Source organism: Pelodiscus sinensis, chromosome 1, assembly GCF_052426305.1.
Source record: "Pelodiscus sinensis isolate ZL-2025 chromosome 1, ASM5242630v1, whole genome shotgun sequence".
In the NCBI taxonomy this organism is placed as follows: Eukaryota; Metazoa; Chordata; order Testudines; family Trionychidae; genus Pelodiscus; species Pelodiscus sinensis.
Window position 1 is genome coordinate 31059633 of NC_143052.1, and position 19536 is coordinate 31079168.

General features: G+C 44.5%; 1 protein-coding gene across 4 annotated transcripts in view; it reads right to left on the reverse strand.

Moving 5' to 3' along the window:
- Positions 1-515: 515 nt before the first annotated feature.
- Positions 516-19536, reverse strand: part of CELSR1 (cadherin EGF LAG seven-pass G-type receptor 1) — a 277024-nt gene continuing 258003 nt past the window's right edge. Inside the window, exons 28-35 of one of the 4 annotated variants that reach the window (XM_075927708.2) lie at positions 16483-16609; positions 14105-14230; positions 11098-11234; positions 10631-10734; positions 8646-8813; positions 6284-6484; positions 5170-5434; positions 516-2474 (exon numbers count right to left, since the gene is read on the reverse strand). In XM_075927708.2, the coding sequence (XP_075783823.2) occupies positions 2450-2474; positions 5170-5434; positions 6284-6484; positions 8646-8813; positions 10631-10734; positions 11098-11234; positions 14105-14230; positions 16483-16609 (1153 nt within the window). In that variant the 3' untranslated portion in view covers positions 516-2449. Of the gene's footprint in view, positions 2475-5169; positions 5435-6283; positions 6527-8645; positions 8814-10630; positions 10735-11097; positions 11235-14104; positions 14231-16482; positions 16610-19536 lie in introns of all 4 variants that reach the window. The other 3 variants (XM_006120414.5, XM_075927707.2, XM_025183254.3) reach the window with 3 other exon arrangements.

The window sequence follows — 19536 nt, forward strand, 5'->3', positions numbered from 1 at the left end:
ATGGGTGCAATCTGTGGCTCCGATTCAACAAGCTCATCTGTTTGGGCAGACCCCCCGCCCCCTCGTGCTTTTGCAGAGCACCATTAACTTAATCATAGTAAGGAATGGAGTCACACATTTCAGCATTAGAAAGTCATCTGGTTTCAGGAAAGGACATCTTGGGAGAATATGACATGTAGTATTGGCAGATATGGCATATTCCAAATGAGACTAGATAGCATAGGGTGTTCTACAAGCTAACTTAATGCTTATTTCCCCTCTCTAATTTCTTGCCTGGCAACCTTCTTCAGAAGCAGAACAAAACATTAAAAAATTTCACAACTAGTCTATCTAGGTGCTAAGTATTCTTAGAGTTTTTCAACAACCTTTCTGATTCACAAGACAGTTAACTGCTATCAATGCAAACATTACTTCTGTCTGCATTTTCAAACAATTCCTTTACAAATTACAGGAAATGCTTTTTGTCCATTTCTACTTCAATATTTCATGGAAAATAAATGGCCAGCGCAGGAATACAAATTTAAAATCTTAATTTATTCTCCTTTCATCTGTGCTGCAATTCCAGTGTTCTGCACATTAATAAATATACATTTGTTAAAAAACCTCCAGTGTCTAACCTGCCATAAAGTTTTAAAACATCATAAAAATAGGTTTTAATTTTCCATCATTAATACAACTGACACATTTACTGAAATAGTTCTGATTGAAATAAAAACTAACTACATCTCACTGGGGCAAAATATACATACACAGATGCAGAATGATTAACACAGGTTGTACAGGGTATCTGAGCATACTGTCAAGTGTGATAGACATTTAAAACATTTTTCAATCAAAAATTTCACACAGTATAGTCTATAATTTTTTAAAGAGACAGTATCCTTTCCCCTTTCCAAAGGCCTCGAGTAGATTTAAAAATGCTGAAGGATATAATAAAACCAATATTACTACAGTATATGCTTTTTTGTTAATTTCCTGCATTTTATCCAGTCTGACATATTGTTTGTTTATTCCCTCTCACATGCACATTCATACAAAAGAATTGTTAATAGCTTTTCAAACTGTTAACTATGAAAAAGTACTGCAGTGTGAAATATACACTAAGAAAAGGTAGATAACAGATGTATCATTTTCAGTGGAATTTTCAGGACTCATTTTGAGTCATATTTTCAAGCCAAAAGGAACTGCTAACAGAAACATATCCTTACACTATTTTTTACATCTTTTTTTGTAAACAATGTAAGATGAGGTTGGCAGACACTATCCACATTTCTCACACTTGTGAAAATATTTAGTGTGTATGAAACATGAAGTAAGTTAATACACGCGTTTATATTGCAAAACAACAAGATAGTCAGGAATTTCCCAGTTAAGAAATGAAACACAGACATCCTTAGACTCATGTTTCTGCTCCAATTTGTAAAATGCTGACTCTGAGTAAAAAATAAAAACTTAAACAAAGAAATAAGCTTCACATGATACTTATGCAATAGGGGAACTGCACAATCATGTCCTCCAAACAAGACCCTGGCTTGTTGCTTACCAGGAAAAATGTGATGAAAAAACAGAAATCTGAAAACAGAAACCTATAAATTATATTTATAAATTTAGATTCAACCTTTTCACTGTAGTATTTTAAAAACTGCACTGCATTTTAGGGTGGCTTTGATGGAAACATCAGTTACATTATCAAATGCCAAATTCAAGTACAACTGTGCAATTTTTAATATAAAAAATAATCAAGAGCTCTTCCCATTGTGATTTCCTAGCATCAAATGAAGAATATCAGTTTAAATGTAAAATATACAAAGGAACTTTTCCTTCTTTAGAGTCACCATACAAAATATATAAAATTATCTACAAATTTTTATATGTATATATTTATATATAAAGGACATTTTTAAGACACTGTGTCCATCAAAGGCTCTTAAAGATGCTGGCATAGATACAGAAGGGCACTTGGTGTGATATTCTTCTCTCTAGAGTTCACAGTGTAACAGAACAAGACCTCAGCAAGAGGCATCTTCTAGGGCTTTCTTAAGGCTGATCATTTCACTTTTTGTAGGTCCACTGTAGCAAAGACAATCTGTTCTTGTGTAAGTCATTAGCATGGGTTGCACACATGAGCAGTCCCTGCAGCGCTGCTGTGACTCTGTATACACTTCTTATAGCTATTCATCCATCTCAGTGAGTCCCTGTTAGGTTTTCATGCATTTTGGCACAGTTACAAATTCACACAGCCATTGAATGTTCCACAATGTAGCCCTATCATTCATGTCTTGGGCACTATTTTTCATTTATGACTTGTCAGAAGTCAGCCGTAATATGTAACAGCAACATCATCCTCGTCCTCAGTATGGAGCATCTCCTGTGAAATTCGAGGTACCACGGAAGTGACATCACAACAAGTAGTCCCAGGGTGGAAAAGACATCGCTATTGCCTGATGATTCAAATTGAAGTTTCATTACTGCCTCTGTTCATGAGAAGAAGTAACCATGCAGGCTTAGGGTTAAATAGAGATAGGCAAACAATTCCAAGTGAAACTACCTATTCCATTTTAGTAAATTACCATGCTTCACCAACGAAGCGCTTGCAAGACAGCGTCCACTCTTGTTATAAAGGACAAAATAAAGAGGAAGAAAGTTATTTACAGGAGATGCAGTGAGAAATGCATTGAGAGGAAGGCCTGTACAATGTATGTAACTGGTTAATGTCTAGGAGGAGTCATGCATATAAACTACTAAAATCCTACAAGGTGTTAGAAACTGCATTTCAGAAACTCTCATGCCATAGCTTATACATAAAAGGTACAAACATGTAAAAATGTATATTTTCTTTCGCATTACAGGTTGGCCAACTATCCTCTATGAGGTTATGTCTGCACTTGCACCCTCTTTCGAGAGAGGAATGCAAATGAAGACATTCAAAATTGCAAATGAAGCCAGGATTTAAATATCCCGCACTTCATTTGCATATTTGCGTTATGGCCCTATTTCAAAATAACAGACACTGTTAAGATGCGGTTATTTCAAGAGAAAACCTTTCTCTCGAAATAACCCTTATTCCTCATACAATGAGATATACCAATTATTTCTAGAGAAGGGTTTTCTCTCGAAATAACCACATCTTAACAGCGTCTGTTATTTCGAAATGGCGCCGTAAGGCAAATATGCAAATGAAGCGTAAATATTTAAATCCTGGCTTCATTTGCCATTTCAAATGTCTTCATTTGCATCCCTCTCTCGAAAGAGGGTGCAAGTGTAGACATACCCTGAGTGAATAACAGCACTGATAGCAGCAACTAAGCTACTATTAGTGAGTAATACTTAGCCTTGTAACTAACTGGGAAACATTCCAAAAAGCCAGCTTCCAAAGATTAGAGGGTTGCTTTTCAAATGGAGCCCAGAGAAGTCTGTGTACCAGCTAGAGTGTGCACACTGGAGCTGAGGGAGCTGGTCATGATGTCATGGTTAAGGCTGTGTTACAGATTTCCTTATGAAAAGAATTAGGACATTTATTATTATGGTACTTAAGGGAAAACTGACCATGTAAAGTTTGGGTAAAGAAGGAGTTTAGAGCCCTGTCATTTTCCTAGCCTGAACTTTGGAGAGGTTACTAAACATGATTATTAATGAAACAAACATTCCCTGAACACCCGTTTTAGGAAAGTCTGGGCTGTACCTGGGATTAAAATCTAGCTTTAGTTCACAAGGGCAAGTATATGCACCAATTTCAGCCCAACAGATTTTTTTCTGTCAAGCACATATATGTGATATTTTTAGGAACTGTGGTATTGGATGTCTCTTTTCTCCATGGCTTCCTGAACTATCCTACAACTCTACTTATCTTCCCTCAGTACTTTTACCTCCACCCCCCAGCCATGCCAAGCTCCTCATTCCTTTGACCTAACTATCCACTCCTTTCCCTCATGCTCCTTGCAGCCCTCCTGAGACCCAGTTCCTTGGTGTTCCTGTACCCTGACACTGTTCTTCAACTTTCTCCCACAGCTCTCAGCCTTTCTGGCACCCTGTTACTTAGAACCCATCTCACACATGTGTCCACTACTCAAGATCTCCGCACTCTCAAATTCCGCAAGCATCCACTCTTTGGCATCTGCCTCTTGGGCCAGTGGCCACAGCCCTTCCGAGGTCTCCAACACAACTAACCCCTAAGTTTATCCTCCTCTTCCTCCCATTGCATGCAGGCCTTCACTCTCCCTGTACCCCTTTCCCTCCCTCCCACTGGGACCATCCCTCTCCATCTTCTCAGAGTTCCTGTCCTACTCTGCCTCCTGAAGCCCCAGCTGCCTGGGGAACCTGTTTCCGACTTTACCTTCTCTGCATTACACTCCTCATAGCCTCTGCCCTCAACACTGACCCTCCATACTGCCTAGAGAGAGCATCTGCTCAGCATATGCCTGCTCCTTTCTCACTGCTCCTAGCTATCCCTGCCTCTCAGATATTCCTATCCATAGCCCTCAGGTGACCAAAGCATCTCACGCCTCCTCATTTCCCATTCCCCACTCTCAAGAGACCCTGCTATGGGGAATCCCCATCTCTCTTCACTGCCCGCAGCACTACCAACTCTTTTCCCTCCACAGCTCCAGCTCCCCAACCCCTCCCTTACTCCCACTGCCTCAGCATCCCTCCCACCTCCCTTAATCCACCCCAAAACTGGCCCTCCCAGCCCACTGATCCCCCCATAGCTCCAGCTCCCCAACACCTTGTCTTCCTCCTGCACCAATGCCCAGTCCTCTGATCACTTCCTCACTGTCACCAGGCCTCCAAGCTCACTGATTGCTGGCAGCTTCAGCCCCACACCCCTCCCTGCGTTTGCCATCCTGGCCTTTTTAATTTGAGGCTGTTTGAGAAGTGGTTTTTCAAGTCTGTGGCCAAGGGTAAAGCGAGGGTTGCTTTAGTCTAGAGTACGTGTGTAGCAGTAATGGATTGCACTTCTATTTAGTGAGATGGCAAGAAGCCTTTGGACAGGGGGCGCTGTATAAGAAAGAAGTTATCAGCCATTGTCTGCAGTCTTTAATCAGTAGCCTAGAAACTCTAAAACACGAGACAGTGCAGCCTTGCGAGGAAGTGAATTTGGAGCAGGGCAGAGAAAGGAGCAGAAGTCAGAAGCAGGTGATTGTGGGAAACAGCCCCCGCACTGGCACTTACTCAGAATCTGAGGTCTCAGCAGTCACTGTTCCCACATGGACATTCATGGCCATTCCATTGAGTTGATCTCGATTCTGTTCCTTCCGTGGAGTTTTTATTATCACCCCAGTGTCAGAGGGTGAACGAATCCCATCACTGTTCCCTAAGAAAGCTGTCCTGGAGGAGATAGTGGTTTGATTGTAATCCGATAACTTTTCCCGCAGCCTATTCTTCATATTCTTATCCAGCAGAGGGGGAGGGTAGGTGACTTTATTTTTCAAGATGCCTGGTACAAAAAGAAAGGAGGAAAGATTGGAACTTCTAATCATGTTCAAAATTTTACTTAATCAAACCGAACAAGCGCAAAAACGTCATTTACCCTTCATTAGGCAGATTGTTTCAAGTTCACCGCCATTCTTCCATGTTAGAATAAAAAGGCTAGACCCATTTAAAAACAATCCCAGACCTCTGGTTACACAAACTGAAGGGAATTATGACCTTCCAGAGCAACCCTACTCTGCCAAAATATGAACTGTATTGATGGCCAAGACAGCTCATGCCCGCCCTTACTCAAATTATGCTGCAGATTGATTGATAGAGAAGCAATTAGCCTGAAGGAACAAAGGGGGAACGTGGCAAATTCCCCACTTTCCTAATATGGCAATAGATTCATTCAGCGGAGATCTTTGAGGCTACGTCTACACTGCAGGCTTTTGCCGGCAGAGAGTATGCTAATGAAACACTCGTTAGCATTTGTTGCGCTGTCATTTGCATATCTCTGCCAATGCTTTTTGCACTCGAGGTTTTTGCGCAAAAACAAGCAGTGCAGATGGGGCCGTTTTGCTCAAAATCTTGTATACCTCCTTTTTTGAGGCATAAGGGATCTTGTGCAAAAGGTTTCTTTTTGTGAAAAACAGACCCGTCTACACTGCTTGCTTTTGCACAAAAACCTCTTGTGCAAAAAGCATCAGCAGAGATATGCAAATGACAGTGCGACAAATGCTAATGAACGTTTCATTAGCATACTCTCTGCCAGCAAAAGCCTGCAGTGTAGACGAAGCCTCAGTTACCATCCTAGGCTCTAGAAAGCAGTTCATTTGGTCTCGTGCTTGTTTCTTTCCAATAGCTGAGTTACCTTTCCTCTGTTCCGGCAGCTGGTTATTCTGCTGTTGTACGGGTTTGTTCTCTTTCTGCTGCCCTTCATTCTCATTGTCTTGAGGTGCTTCATTGCTGTGGTTCACTTGATTTTCCCTATGAAGCTCTACGCTGACCTTTGTCTCCACTTTCAGTTTCTGCTTCCCACCTGGATCCTCCCCATCACTTGTGGTTACACACTCTGTGGGCCAATAGGGTTTCACATGATTGGGGAGAGAATCAACTGCAATGCAAAAAAACCCACATTGGTTCGAAAATGACCCTTCAACAAAACTTAAGATTCTGCCCTTCACTCTTGCTCAACTAGCCCTATGCTCTGCGACAGTTTCAGTGGAAGAGTCATTTGCAGCAGACCATTTCGAAAGGTTTGTTAGCCAACCTGTCCCACCAGGTAAATGCAGTCCTCCCTGGAGACAGTGTTCTGGTGCACGGCCCCAGGGGGAGCTCTGGGAAGAATTCTGTTTCCCCAAGGCAGAACTGTTGCTGGAGATCCCTTTCACAGAGCGGGAGCCACAGCAGCATACTCTTCATGCCCTAGGCGCCTGACTAGCTCTACTGACTGATACATGTGCATAGGCATGGGAAGTAGGTGTGTGGGGGGTGCTGTAGCACCCCCAGGTTTTGCACTTGGCTACCCTACGTTCAGGGGCCGGCCTTGCTGCCAACACACTGCTGGCTCTGATAGCCCCAGGGTCCTGACCTCCAGGTGGGCCCTCTGGGGTTCTGTTGCTTACCATCGCTGTGGGCTTTGCAGCCCACCCATTCCCAGGGTCCAGGCCTCTGGCCCTGCAGGCTCCATGGCCACTCAGGGTCCTGCCATTTGCCTGAGACTCTGCAGCCACCTCTGGCTGTGGCTAGGTTGCCAGCTCTTCCAGACTGGATGCCAGTTGCAGCAATGGCATCTGGTCTGTCCAGTCCGGGAGAGTTAGCAACCCAAGGTGCGATCCCAGCCTGGGGCGGTGAGGGGCAAGAACCTTCCCTGAGGGGGGCACAGCTCTTCCCCCTCCTCCCCCGTAACTAGTTCCAGCACCACTGTACATGTGTATGTTGGAGCATGGCCCTACCTTCTCCTCTCTGCCTTTTGAGATATCTTGAACCATTGGGCATAAGTGGAGACAGAAATGCCTATGCTAGAGGGAGCACAGGAACAGCAGCTGGGCTGCACTAGGGTGTGGAAGCAAATCTCCCTTTGCACCCTCCCTCATTGTCCAGTAACAGAGCACAATCTGCTCCTTAATCAGGAATGGCTCTTTAATGTTCTTTCCAGAAGATTAGCCTTTCCATGAAGGAATCTTATAATTGTGCTTTCCTTTGATAGGAAAAAGGATGCAGTATGACAGCAGTTTGGTTCCTGGAAAGTTGCTTTGTATGCCCGAGGCAAATAAAAGCAACCATGAGAGTACCTACTAAACTGAAAATCCACAGTGCTGCCCAAACACTGTGAGGGAAGCAACTGCTATTGTCCAGGTATAATTAGAAGGAGCTGAATTTAAAGCCAGCATCATCAGCCCTAACTCTGGCTGCTGCACTAATGAATGAATTTGTAGAAAACACACTAACCCAAGACTTGCTCCAAGCCTGGACTGAGTTTGAACACATCAGTTTACATTTGTGGGAAAACTGCAGCAATTTTGGTTGAATGTTACTCTCGGTTTGTTTGAATATAAAAATCAAAAGGGAACTACAAACTTGTATAAGGTGCAACAAGGGAAAGTGTGACTGAAAGTGTGACTGAGGTCTGAAAAGTGGTGAGTTTTGTCTGACCATGCCAGTCTCTCTTAGCATCAGAACAAAGCCCGTATCTTCAAAAACTCATGGAGGGACACAATGCACAGAACGTCCACAAAACAGACACCGAGTTTTAATTTCAAACCTTTTAGTTCCATACCTTCCCAAACCCCAGGAAATCTCCCTTATTCTATTGTACGAGGTGTTCCTTTTTTTTTTTTACCAAATTGCCCTGCTCTTTTATTGCCTCCTCTTCCTGTCCCCCTCTGGTGATATTTAGATAGATGTATAGTGCCATCTGCAAGATATCCATGGACAGAAACAGCCCCGCAGGGATCCCCCTGTAATGCTAACAGCCATGCTGCATTGGTACGCTAAGTAGCTGGTGAACACTTGTTCCAGTGTCCTTTGTTCTTGCATTCATTCACCCCAGGGGACAAAGTTCTCTCTGCTTGGGGGAAACAAAGATCTCTTGGCTAACACCAATAATAAGAAAACAGGGATTCAAAGCTGTTGTACACTATCCTGGTCAATTACATCCATTCATCCACTACTCAATTCATTTTACAATATGGGAAAGAAATCTATTCCTACCATGTGAGCCACTGCCTTACCTTTAGGAGTGCTGTGGATTGGGCCACACTCATTGTTTTTGGCAGTGGCCGTGTTCCATTTTTTCTCCATTTCAATCCCATCTTCCTCACTCTCTGATGAATGGGAGGAAGCGTAAGAGCTGCTATGTTCATCAAGCGACAACTCACTGTCAGAATCAGAATCATTCTCTGTTGAAGTGGAGGAGGCAAAAAAACCCACAGGGATTAGAACTGGAAAGGCAGTTGTGCAAATCTACATGCAAAATGAATGGGGTGAAAGAAAACCACTGTAGGCTCCTAGGTGCCATGTGGATGGGCACTTTAGAATGATTTCATCTACACAGCTCAGCCAGCCAGATGAAATTAGATTATTAGTGCAGCTGTCTTCATCTGAGACAATCAAATGAAACAAAATGGCATAGAACGGCTAACTGGACAGGATACTTCAATGTTTTACATGGGCTAGTCTCCACTATCATGGCTCATGTAACAGATGCTAAAATGTAAATGTGTGAGAAGAAGAGAGAGACTGAAGTTCATTCATTGGATAATTGCTATGTATACACAGGGGCTGCAGAGAACAATTTTCTCATCTATTCAACGTGCAAAACAGTCACGCAATGCCATCTTGGTCAAAGCAATACACACAGCCTCCAACATAAAGCACCCAGAAGACCCAGAAATAGAAAAGCGAAAAGCATGCTAACAATATTATCCTACAGCAGTACATTTGTCCAGATCCAAAATAGAAGCAATATGAAACCAAGAGGCACTTCCTATTTAACCGTAAAAAAGTTAAATAGTAGTAGTAAGTAGTAAAAGGAAGAAACTTCCTCAAGCTTTTAATCGGTAAAAAATTTCCATCTGAAAAGCAAGGAAAGAAAATGCATAACTTTTCAAGGAAAGAGAATCCAGAAACACTCACACAACTTGTGGCAACCTGCCATCAAACCAGAAATAGATTCTTTGGAATGGGGTGCCAGCCCCAATGTGGCAAGGAAGGGGTTAAAAGTAGGCTGGATAGAGCCTGCACAGACCCCTCCAATCAGACAGAAGCTATAGGGAGCCAATCAAAAGGTGGCTTGCTGGGACAACCCTGTGATAAGGAGCTATTCAGCAGATCAGAGGGTAGTTGGGTCCAATGAAGGGGAAAGACTGACTCCCCAGGAAAAGCTCGTTGGTTGGGTGGAGCAATGCTGGCAGGCTCAGGGGAGCCAGATAAAAGCTCCCACCTCTCAGGCTGAGGGCCTTGATACAAAGGCCAGAAAGGTGCAAGTGTCATGGGGACGTAGGCCAGGGAATGGGAACAGTCAAGAGGAGAGGAGGAGGGCAGGAGATGGCTGCGGCCAGAAGGACTCTGGGTCAGGATCTAGCGTAGTGAGCAGACCTGGGTCCTCTTCCCCCTTCTTTGCATCACATCACCACACGGGAGCATGGCCTATCCAGACTGCAGCTTGTCCTGGAGACAGTGGGCTAGATAGTGGGGGCTCCAGTTGTTTGCTGTAGGAGGTGTATTGATGGAGGACTTCTGATAGCCCTGGAAAGGGACGAGACCAGAGTAGCGGGCACTGTTGGAGGGCAGTGTCCTAAAGACACCATGGTCCAGGGAGCAACACAGGTCTACAGAGACATGGGGTGGAAAGTAGAACAGACAACAGGCGAGGCCCCAGCCAGAAGGCGGCGCACTCCATAACCTGAGCTAATCTGTGCTGTAACTAGCAGGAGATACTGTGGTGGTCACTTGACCCCACTGCCCCCTACTACAAAACAGACGCATATTCCCATGAAACCCTGTCCTAGATAAAGATACTCAATAACTATGGCAATACCTTTATATCTTGTTATGTCAGTACGGCTACTTAAATTGAAAATACAACACAGTAAGATGGAGAGGCTACTATCTTGATTATAAGATTTTTTTGAAGCAAGTTATCTGTGTGGAGTAATCTGTATGAGGAGGAAGAAATGAGCATGTGATTCTAAGCAATTCTCCAGAACACTCTTACCATTGGATTTTGAAGGATTCCTATGAAAAATAGAGGAATCTGCTTCAGTCTGACCAGTTCTTGCTTGGCTTGAAGACCCACTGAGCTTCTGAGCAGCCTCATCCCTAAAATGTGGGGAACAACATGTTTGGTAAACATGCTTGTCTCAGTAACAAGACCAAGACAGAGATAGCCAGAAATCTCCATTATGCACTGTCAAATGTAACATTTTAAGCTGTACAGGACTAATAGCAAAAATAACTATGGTATTTTGCTTTAATTTTAGTTTGAATTGCCCACTAAAGTTGCATGCAAATGAGAAATACATAAAGGAAGATGCAAAGATAACAACTGCTTAAAGAGAACTACGCATGACAAGTAGCAGTTGAACCAAAACATTAGTTGGTTTGTGTTAGTAGTTTTTCTCACAAAAGCAATGAGAAGGGAAAAATAAAGGCCTGAAAGCCATGCACCCTCCACCCGATTACCTGAAAATGTAAGCAAGGTAGCTATTGTGGCTCATGGCTGACCTTATGGTGCTTTCTAGGGAGACTGTGGATTCACCAATATTTGTGCGATACATATTTGGCTCCTCTATGTATGTGTTGTTACAGTTCAGAGATCGCTGAGGAAAAAACAGTATTAGTGAATGAGAACAATAAACAGACATCTCTCCTTCAGCTGCCCCCAGTGTGGCTACGCAGCAGAAGACCATCTAAGTACATGACCCCCAAGATTGCACATTCTGAGCTGCAACAGCTTCTCCCTGCCCCCACTGCAAACAAGGTCTCTAGGTTCCCAAGAAGCACAGTTTGAATGACCTGAGCACAGGAATGAGAAACTCCAGAGTTATAATCCCAGCTGACACAGGCTTCCTGCCTGACCATGGACAAATCACACAGAGCCTGATTGACAGACAGACAGAAAGACAAACAAACTCACTCAGCTCCCACTGACTCTCTGTTCTATTTTACAGGTTCTTATACATACTCATTACCGCAGTGTCTGAGCACTTTCCATCAGTACATTAGGCACCATAACTATCATCTGTCATGCATGATTCAAACTCTTTCTCATTTTCTCCACAGAGGGAGAATTCTGTGTGCTGTGGAATGGTTTAGTAGGGCTGGTTGGTTATTTATGTATATGCTACTCTGTATTTGGCAAGAGAAGGTGGATTTAAGAAGTTCACCAGGCTTTTGAAGGGGAAGGTGGTGAGGTTTGTGTTGATCCTTAGCAAATGTGGGAGTTTGTCTCGGTCTCAGATCAGCTCCTAAGAAAGCTCAGACATCTGTCCAGGAAAGTTTTATCCTGACTACACAGTTTTGTACCGTGCCTGAGGAACTAAGTAGTTGAACACAATACTTATCCTAGAGATTTGGGTGTTCATCTAAATATTGTGAACCCAAGCCAATGTGGACATTGATGATACAGACTCTGAGCTTAAACTTGACTTGATATTCTAGGAGAAGCCAATGTAGGTAGCAGAGGACAGGTACGGTGTGTGCTATGGAAGCTACCGTGAACTGCAGTGTTTTAGGATGTTAAAATGCAGGTATTTAACTAATTGAGTAGTCGATAGAATCTTTATTGACCATTCGACTAGTCAATAGGCAGCCCAGCTCAGTTCCGGCTCCCACCAGGTGTGGGACCAAACCCCGCTGCGGCTCTGCAATTTAAAAGGCAGTAGGAGCCGGGCAGCCTGCCCCCTAGCTCCTATTAGGTTTTAAATTGCAGAACTGCAGTGCAGTTTTGTCCCGCACCTGGCACGAGCCAGGCTGCCTGCCCAGCTGGCAGCAGCCCCTGTTCGCGGGGTCCCAGCAGGGATTTGGGAACTCCCGCACACAGGAACTACTTCCTGCTGGGACCCTCCCCCCCTTGTGCACAGGGACTACTGCCACAAAGCAGCCTTGCCTGCGGGAGGTCCCAACTTCCTGCTGGGACCCCTCACGCAAAGGGACTGCTGCTGCAATGCAGCCCCTGCCCACAGCCGGGTGACCACAGACAGAGGTTGCTTCATGGCAGCAGCCCCTGCCACCACCACCCCCGCCTATGATAGAGCCATCAGGGGGAAGGGTATGGGCAGCACTGCGGAGATGATGCTGGGGGGAATTAGCTTTTAAGTCGGCTCCCCACAGCCAGGGGCGGATATGAGTGCCGCGGGGCCCAGGGCAGCGCCGCGGGGCCCTGGGCAGCAAAATTTCGCAGGGCCCCCCCTTTGACACAGCGCATGCACCGTGGTGCCAAGGCACATGCGCGGGGCCTCGGGAAGCGCGGGGCCCGGGGCAGCTGCCCCGCTCGCCCTGCCCTAAATCCGCCGCTGCCCACAGCACTGGCTCCTACTTTTCCACACCCTTGCTGCCTCTGATACAGAGGCAGCAAGTCGGGGGAGGAGAATGCGAATAGTCCACTTGCATAGGCTTGTCCAATAGTCAACTTGCCAATTACACCTTTACATCCCTACAGTCTTCTATTCTAGCTGGAATTCCCTAGGTGCTGAAGCTTTCATGTTCCAGTATAACACATTATGGTAGTATAACAAACAGTGACAAAGGCATGGATAAATGAGGTCAGGTCTCCATCTGCCAAGATGGGACTAAGGCCCTTGCCAACTGGAGATGGTAGAAAGCATTACTAGCAGGTCCTTTTATGGGAAAGTTTAATGTCAGCAAGGAATCCAAGAATGCGCCATTCTATGGATTGAATTGACCAACTGTGGGGCTGTGTCTACACTGGGCCACTTATTCCGGAAAATCAGCTGCTTTTCCGGAATAAGCTGCGAGCTGTCTACACTGGCTCCTTGAATTTCCGGAAAAGCACTGATGATCTACTGTAAGAAATCATCTGCTTTTCCGGAAAAACTATGCTGCTCCCGCTCGGGCAAAAGTCCTTTTTCTGGAAAACTATTCCGGAAAAGGGCCAGTGTAGACAGCACAGTAGTGTTTTCCGCAAAAAAGCCCAGATCGCGAAAATGACGATCGGGGCTTTTTTCCGGAAAAGCGCGTCTAGATTGGCCACGGATGCTTTTCCGGAAAAAGGGTTTTAATGTAGACGCTCTTTTTCCGGAAATACTTATAAGGAAAACTGTTCCGTTTTAAGCATTTCCAGAAATTCATGCCAGTGTAGATGTAGCCTCGGTGTGTACTTTCAACCAAAGGAGACCGCACCATGGCTGCAAACTACTCAGCGTGTTTTCTGCTGCCCATGTGCATCACCTCTGTCTTGCTGCAGACTTATTTAAACCAGCTGTTCTTTATTCGTTGCTGTCTTGTCCAAACACTGGCCATCTTAGTGGTAATGGTATGGTCATAGCTAGTGAAAGATAAGCAGAGCTTTGTGTCTTCTGTATACTGAGTCCATGTCATCTTACTAGTTCTCCTAATGGCTCCATGTAAACATTTAATAGGACAGGAGAGAAAATCGATCCTTGTTGGGACTTCACATGGAAGGGGGGGGGGAGTTTATTGGCAGAGGTAAGTTTCCATCACCACTTACAGTTAATAATGTAGCTCTTGTTGTTGTAGAATCGTCTGGAAGGGGTTTCTTTCCAGTTAAAGTGTTCTTCAGATGCTTCCTGACTTCTTTATTAAAAATGCAGTGGAAGAAGAAAATGAAGAGCCCCTGGGTTGTTAGAGAAAGAAAAATAGTCTAAGGCAAATGCATTATTTATTACTACTGGACTGAAAATACAAATGGAAATTAGTGAACAGCATTCTTCAAACCAGCTCTTTATTCCAGCATATGTACATACTTTTAATGGCAATGACTGACTACTATCCCATTAAATACTTGCTATCCTTAGTGAACTAATAATGATCAATCCTTCAGGGAATCATACTATGCTACTTGTGCTACCACAACAAGAACGGGAAAACACAATTTTCCTCTGAGAACTCCCTGGATAGATGAAAGCACCCTAGTAGTTTGGGAGGGAAACCCACTACTCCAATGTGCAGAACAGTGTTCTAATTAGGTATGTAAAAACACTTTAAAAGTAACTGTGTAACTGTTAAAAATCTTAGCGGTTACACGCGCTGCAGGCTCTGCAATGTAAGGCTTATACTGCAGAGCCTGCAGCATGGAACAGTAGTCAGCTCCTAGGAGCAGGGCCAGGTACCAGTATACACCAGCAGAAGAGTTTAACCGCAACTGGAAACAGTAAACTGATGCTTATCAGTTAACTGATTAAACTCTTATATCCCTAGTCCAGATCTCTTGTTGAATGGTTCAGGACATGGCATGATGCTCGTGTGTTGTACCAACATTAATATTTTGAGTTTGTACATGGACTATGGTACCTGTCAGGATTTGTACATTGTAACCCATCAAAGTATCACAGCTAGCAGTGAAAGCCTTGGGAATGGCAGAAGTGGGCTACTTCCGTCCAATTCCCCTTAAAAACACTGGAGAGAGAATGAGGCCCATAAAGTTCTAAAACAGGAGCTGCAGAAGAGCACTAAGGCCAAGGCTGGGACCATATGCTAACAGGTGTATGTTTCTCTGAACCAGCAGTCACCTCTAATTCTGCTTTTCTGCAGATTGTTCATACTGCTGGCAGAAGTACTATAATCTAGGGGCTGATTTGGTGCCGCTGCCAAATTTGTTAGTTATTTAGGCTGCAGGTGTGCTTGTTGTGAACTCATCACTCACAAAGTTACAGCAGCACCAATGTCCCAAGATGCCTGCATTTCATGAGTTCAGACAAATCAACTGAGGCAGACTAATACAGTATTAAGTGTAAGGTATGCTCTAAGTATTCAGTCAAATTACTCCTTAATAAAATTCACATACATACTTTTTTTTAAACATTCAAAGGCAGCAGTGATGTGAAACATTATGTAGCTCTGACTCTCCAGGCTAGGCAAGAGGAAAATTCCAGTCTCTTATGTTCTTTCCTCTGAAGTTAAGTTGTATTTAACATCATTTTACTTTTGTTTTTGTTTTTTTGTTCAGGCTTGTGAAAGATTTTAAATCCGCAATAACTGAATTTACTTCCTTACAGATCAGTCGGAACATGGGCAGTGGCACTACCAGCATCCCCCCCATGCTGGATCTCCGATGTGCCTCCACGCTGACCCAAAGGAATCACCTTGAGAGGAAAGTGGGCAGTTTTATTTTTTTAATCCACTCAAACCATGACCTTTTTATTGGGCCTTGCTACCAGAGTATCCCATTTCTGAGGGTGGCTTTGCACTGTGGATACCTGTCCGTTAATTCATTTCACACTGACCAACCAGATGCAAGTAATTTTTGGTTACTACCATCCTGGGCCACATTCAAACTAGTGATTGGATTATGAATCCCATTGCTAACTCCTCACTAGGTCTCTGTGCATTAGCTGGGCTGTGTGCTATGAGCTTCAAGCTGCTAACAGCTTCCCTAACGCAGTTGAGGAGTTTGAAAGTCATTTCTTCCACTTCTCTTTCCTACAGTAATTCAGCTGTAAAAAACTGTAAGCTCTCCACATAGAACAGAAAACCACAACTTGTTGCTACTGCTAGCAAGAACAGCAGTGTTACTACAGGCAATAACTAAAATCTGACAGTGTCATACACGAGGTGGCATCTGAGACAGTTTCCTTTCATTAGTGATGAAATTCCCTACCATGAATTCCAATAGCACTATATTTGGAGCCATTGAGAGAATAGAAAGCTCAATTTCTCGGAGGGTGAGATAAAAGGTGTGAAAACTTCCTCTAGGACTTTCCAGCTTCTTCAACTGGAAACTCAGTTTTCAAAGATAGTTGCTCTGGCTTGAATTTGAATTGAATGGATTTGCCCTGTTAATGGAGCAGCACTGCAGGAAGATGGCTCTTCAAAATGCAGCATGTTCTAGATCTGAAGAAATACAAAACTTAATGTTACAGAACTTACTTGTAAGCAGCTGAAGATGGCAAAGAGATAATGGAATGTCATGACATCGCTGTTCACAGCCATCAACCCCAGTAACCATGTGGCGCTGATCAGCAACAGCAGGAGGAAAGCAGTTCGTAGCACAGACCTAAAATAAACACAAACTCAGTTGTGGTAAGGCAGAAAAATACTAAAATGAAAATCTAACACCTCATGTGCCAGCTACAGTTTTTAATGCATTTTGTTCTTGGAAAGCATATCTACTATATACAGTAAAACTCCATTGGTCTGGCATTCAATGGTCCGGCACTATCAGGAACCCGGAAGTGCTCTGGCTGCCGGACTATTGGAGCTGCTCTGCGCCCGGCTTCCCCATTCAGCCGCTGCTGAAACTGACCAGCAGCTGAATCGGGAAAGCCAGGGGCAAAGCAGCTGGGATGCTGCCGGGTTGGTCCCATAGTGCTGCCCCTCGAGGCTGAGGGAACAACCCGGAAGCACCCCGGCTGCTCTTGGGGATACTTGGGACAGAGCAGCCGGGGTGCTGCCGGGTTGGCCTCGCAGAGCCGAGGAGAGGCACTACGGGACCAACCCAGCAGCACCCCAGCTGCTCTGCCCCAGGCTTCCTGGAGTCAGCCGCTGATCAGTTTCAGCGGCGGCTGAATCAGGGACACCTGGGGCAGAGCCGGACTAGCAGAAGGGGGGGTTATGAGGGGTCTGGGATGGCATCCCCCCTCCCCACCCTAGACCTCTCATAGCCCCCCTTCCGATAGTCCGGCATATCTGATAATCTGGCACCCCTGGGTCCTAAAGGTGCCGGATTATCGGAAGTTTACTGTATCTGAGAGAGTTGGCATGTCTGTCTCTCCATTTGTGAGTCTGGTTGTTCAAGAATTCCTCCTAAAATGGAAGAGCTAGGGCCACAAACTTTGGTATGCAGCTTCCTTTTATTGTAACTTAAAACAAGGTCAGGGTTTGGTTGTGCCAGGAAAACAGGATGTGCCTGGAATGCGATTGTATCTCAGAAAATGCTAAGGGAAGGGTTAATAGGCACCGTTATAGTGCAGAACACAGCGCAGCCCCCATCATCCCTCAGGTGCTGACACCAGTTGGTCAGAATGGCCCCCATCATCTATGGTAGCCCTGGGAGCTGCTGCCAGCCAGGCAGCACCACCCCTACCACTTTGCACAGCCCGCTAAGCAGTGCTGCCATGGGGAGCCCCACCATGCCTCCCAGTCCCCTTTCCTGACTCCTGTACATCCCCTGCCATCAACCTCCAACTTCTACCCTGACTCTGGCTCCTCCACTCCTTGCCCTGAGACCCCCCAATGCATCCCAACCCTCTTCCCTGACTCCTGCACCCCCTGTCTTGAAGGGCCTGAGCAATGCCAGGTAAATCTTCTAGTTCACTATAAAGATCCTGGCTTGAAGAGGCAACATGGCCCAGTGAATTGTTTATGGGTCTAGATAACAGAAATGCCAGAGCTTTCATCCTACCTCTGTCAATGACTTATTGTGATTTGGACAATTTGTTCAATCTTTTGTGCCTCAGTTCCCTATCTGTAAACCAGAGCTAATAATGCCTCACTGGGTACTGGTGTAAATTAGTTAATGTCTGTGCGTTACTTTGACATATAAAGTGGTTTATGAGACTAAGTAAAAATTATTATTCCTGGCACAAAGACAGTTCCTAGACCCACATCTTGCTGCAGAAAGGAGGAACTGAGGTGGGAGCTGCTTGGCTCTTATACAATCTTAGCTCTGAAGTTTGGTGCTGCAGGAGGCCAATTGGTGAACTTCAGCCAATTGGCATTGCTTTCCAAAAGTTTCCCATGGTGCAGCCACCACTCACACATCCCATAAGTGTGAGACCATGCTCTTCAAGGAAGAATTATTAGTGGCTGGGGTCACGTTAAATGAGTTGCCCATGGCCATGGCTGAGTGAGAAACAGAACTGGGGGATAAGTGTGTGGATATCCTGGTGATTGGGTAGGCCCTTTATGAATATTTGAACAGAAAGAATTCAGTAATATCCGACTCCCAGAATTACTCCCAAGCCACTCAGACCTTAGAACATTCAAACAAACATGTTAGAAATTCACTTTTCTTGGCACTCTGCTGTTTGTTTATTAGGGATGTCAATGTGTAGACGACTACATGATAAACCCAGGCTTATCAGTTAATCTTGTTGACTACACGCACTCCCCTCCCCAGAGGCAGTGGTACAGGGTGGCACGTGGGAGCCAGTTCATGTGGGAAGACAGTTTTAAAATCAGCTCCCCTTGTGGACTGGCAGCAACTGGTCTGATAGAGAGGCAGCAGCATGGAGTGGCAGGGGGCTCCCTGGGCGTGGGGCCAGGAGTGCACTGGCTGCCAGCCCCATCCCCGGTGACTATTGAATGGTCGTGTAACTACTAAAATTTCATGCGGTTGCACGACTATTCAATTACATGCTATCTAACATCCCTATTGTTTATTTCTTGAATTTCTTCCCCATGGACAATAAAATCTATAAAGTCTGTTTTAGTTTTGCTTGTCGGTTTCACTTTCAGGTTTTCCTATCTGAGCACCCTGTTGCAAGGTTTGGATTACAGATACTCTGGGAGGTATTTATTTATTTAAAAATATTATTTTCCTTTACATTTAAAAATGCCTTGAGATAGTTCAATTGGTAAAGGTTTGTTTTTATGGATTAGAGATTATGGGATGAATCTGACCTGCCATTGTTTGGCAATTAGATTTTCTTCACTTAAGGAGATTAAAAAACAAAGCAAACAATCACTTTTAAATAAATCACTTTTTCTCTTTCTAAAAGTGCCCACCAGGTTGTATGTTCAAGGATCAGCAGTGGACGCCTTGGGAAATCTCGTATAGATTATTACTTGAAAAATGGGGATGTCTAGCCATTAGTTTGTCACATTATAGTTCACAGGTAAATTACAAGCTTTGGGCAAAACACGTCTCAAATGGGAACAGGGTACCACAAAGCCTGGAAACTGCAAATTTCTGACTAATCTCAAGTAAAGGTGAAGAGAACATGTCCTCTGGTGGACTGGGATGGACATGTTGCCTCAAAA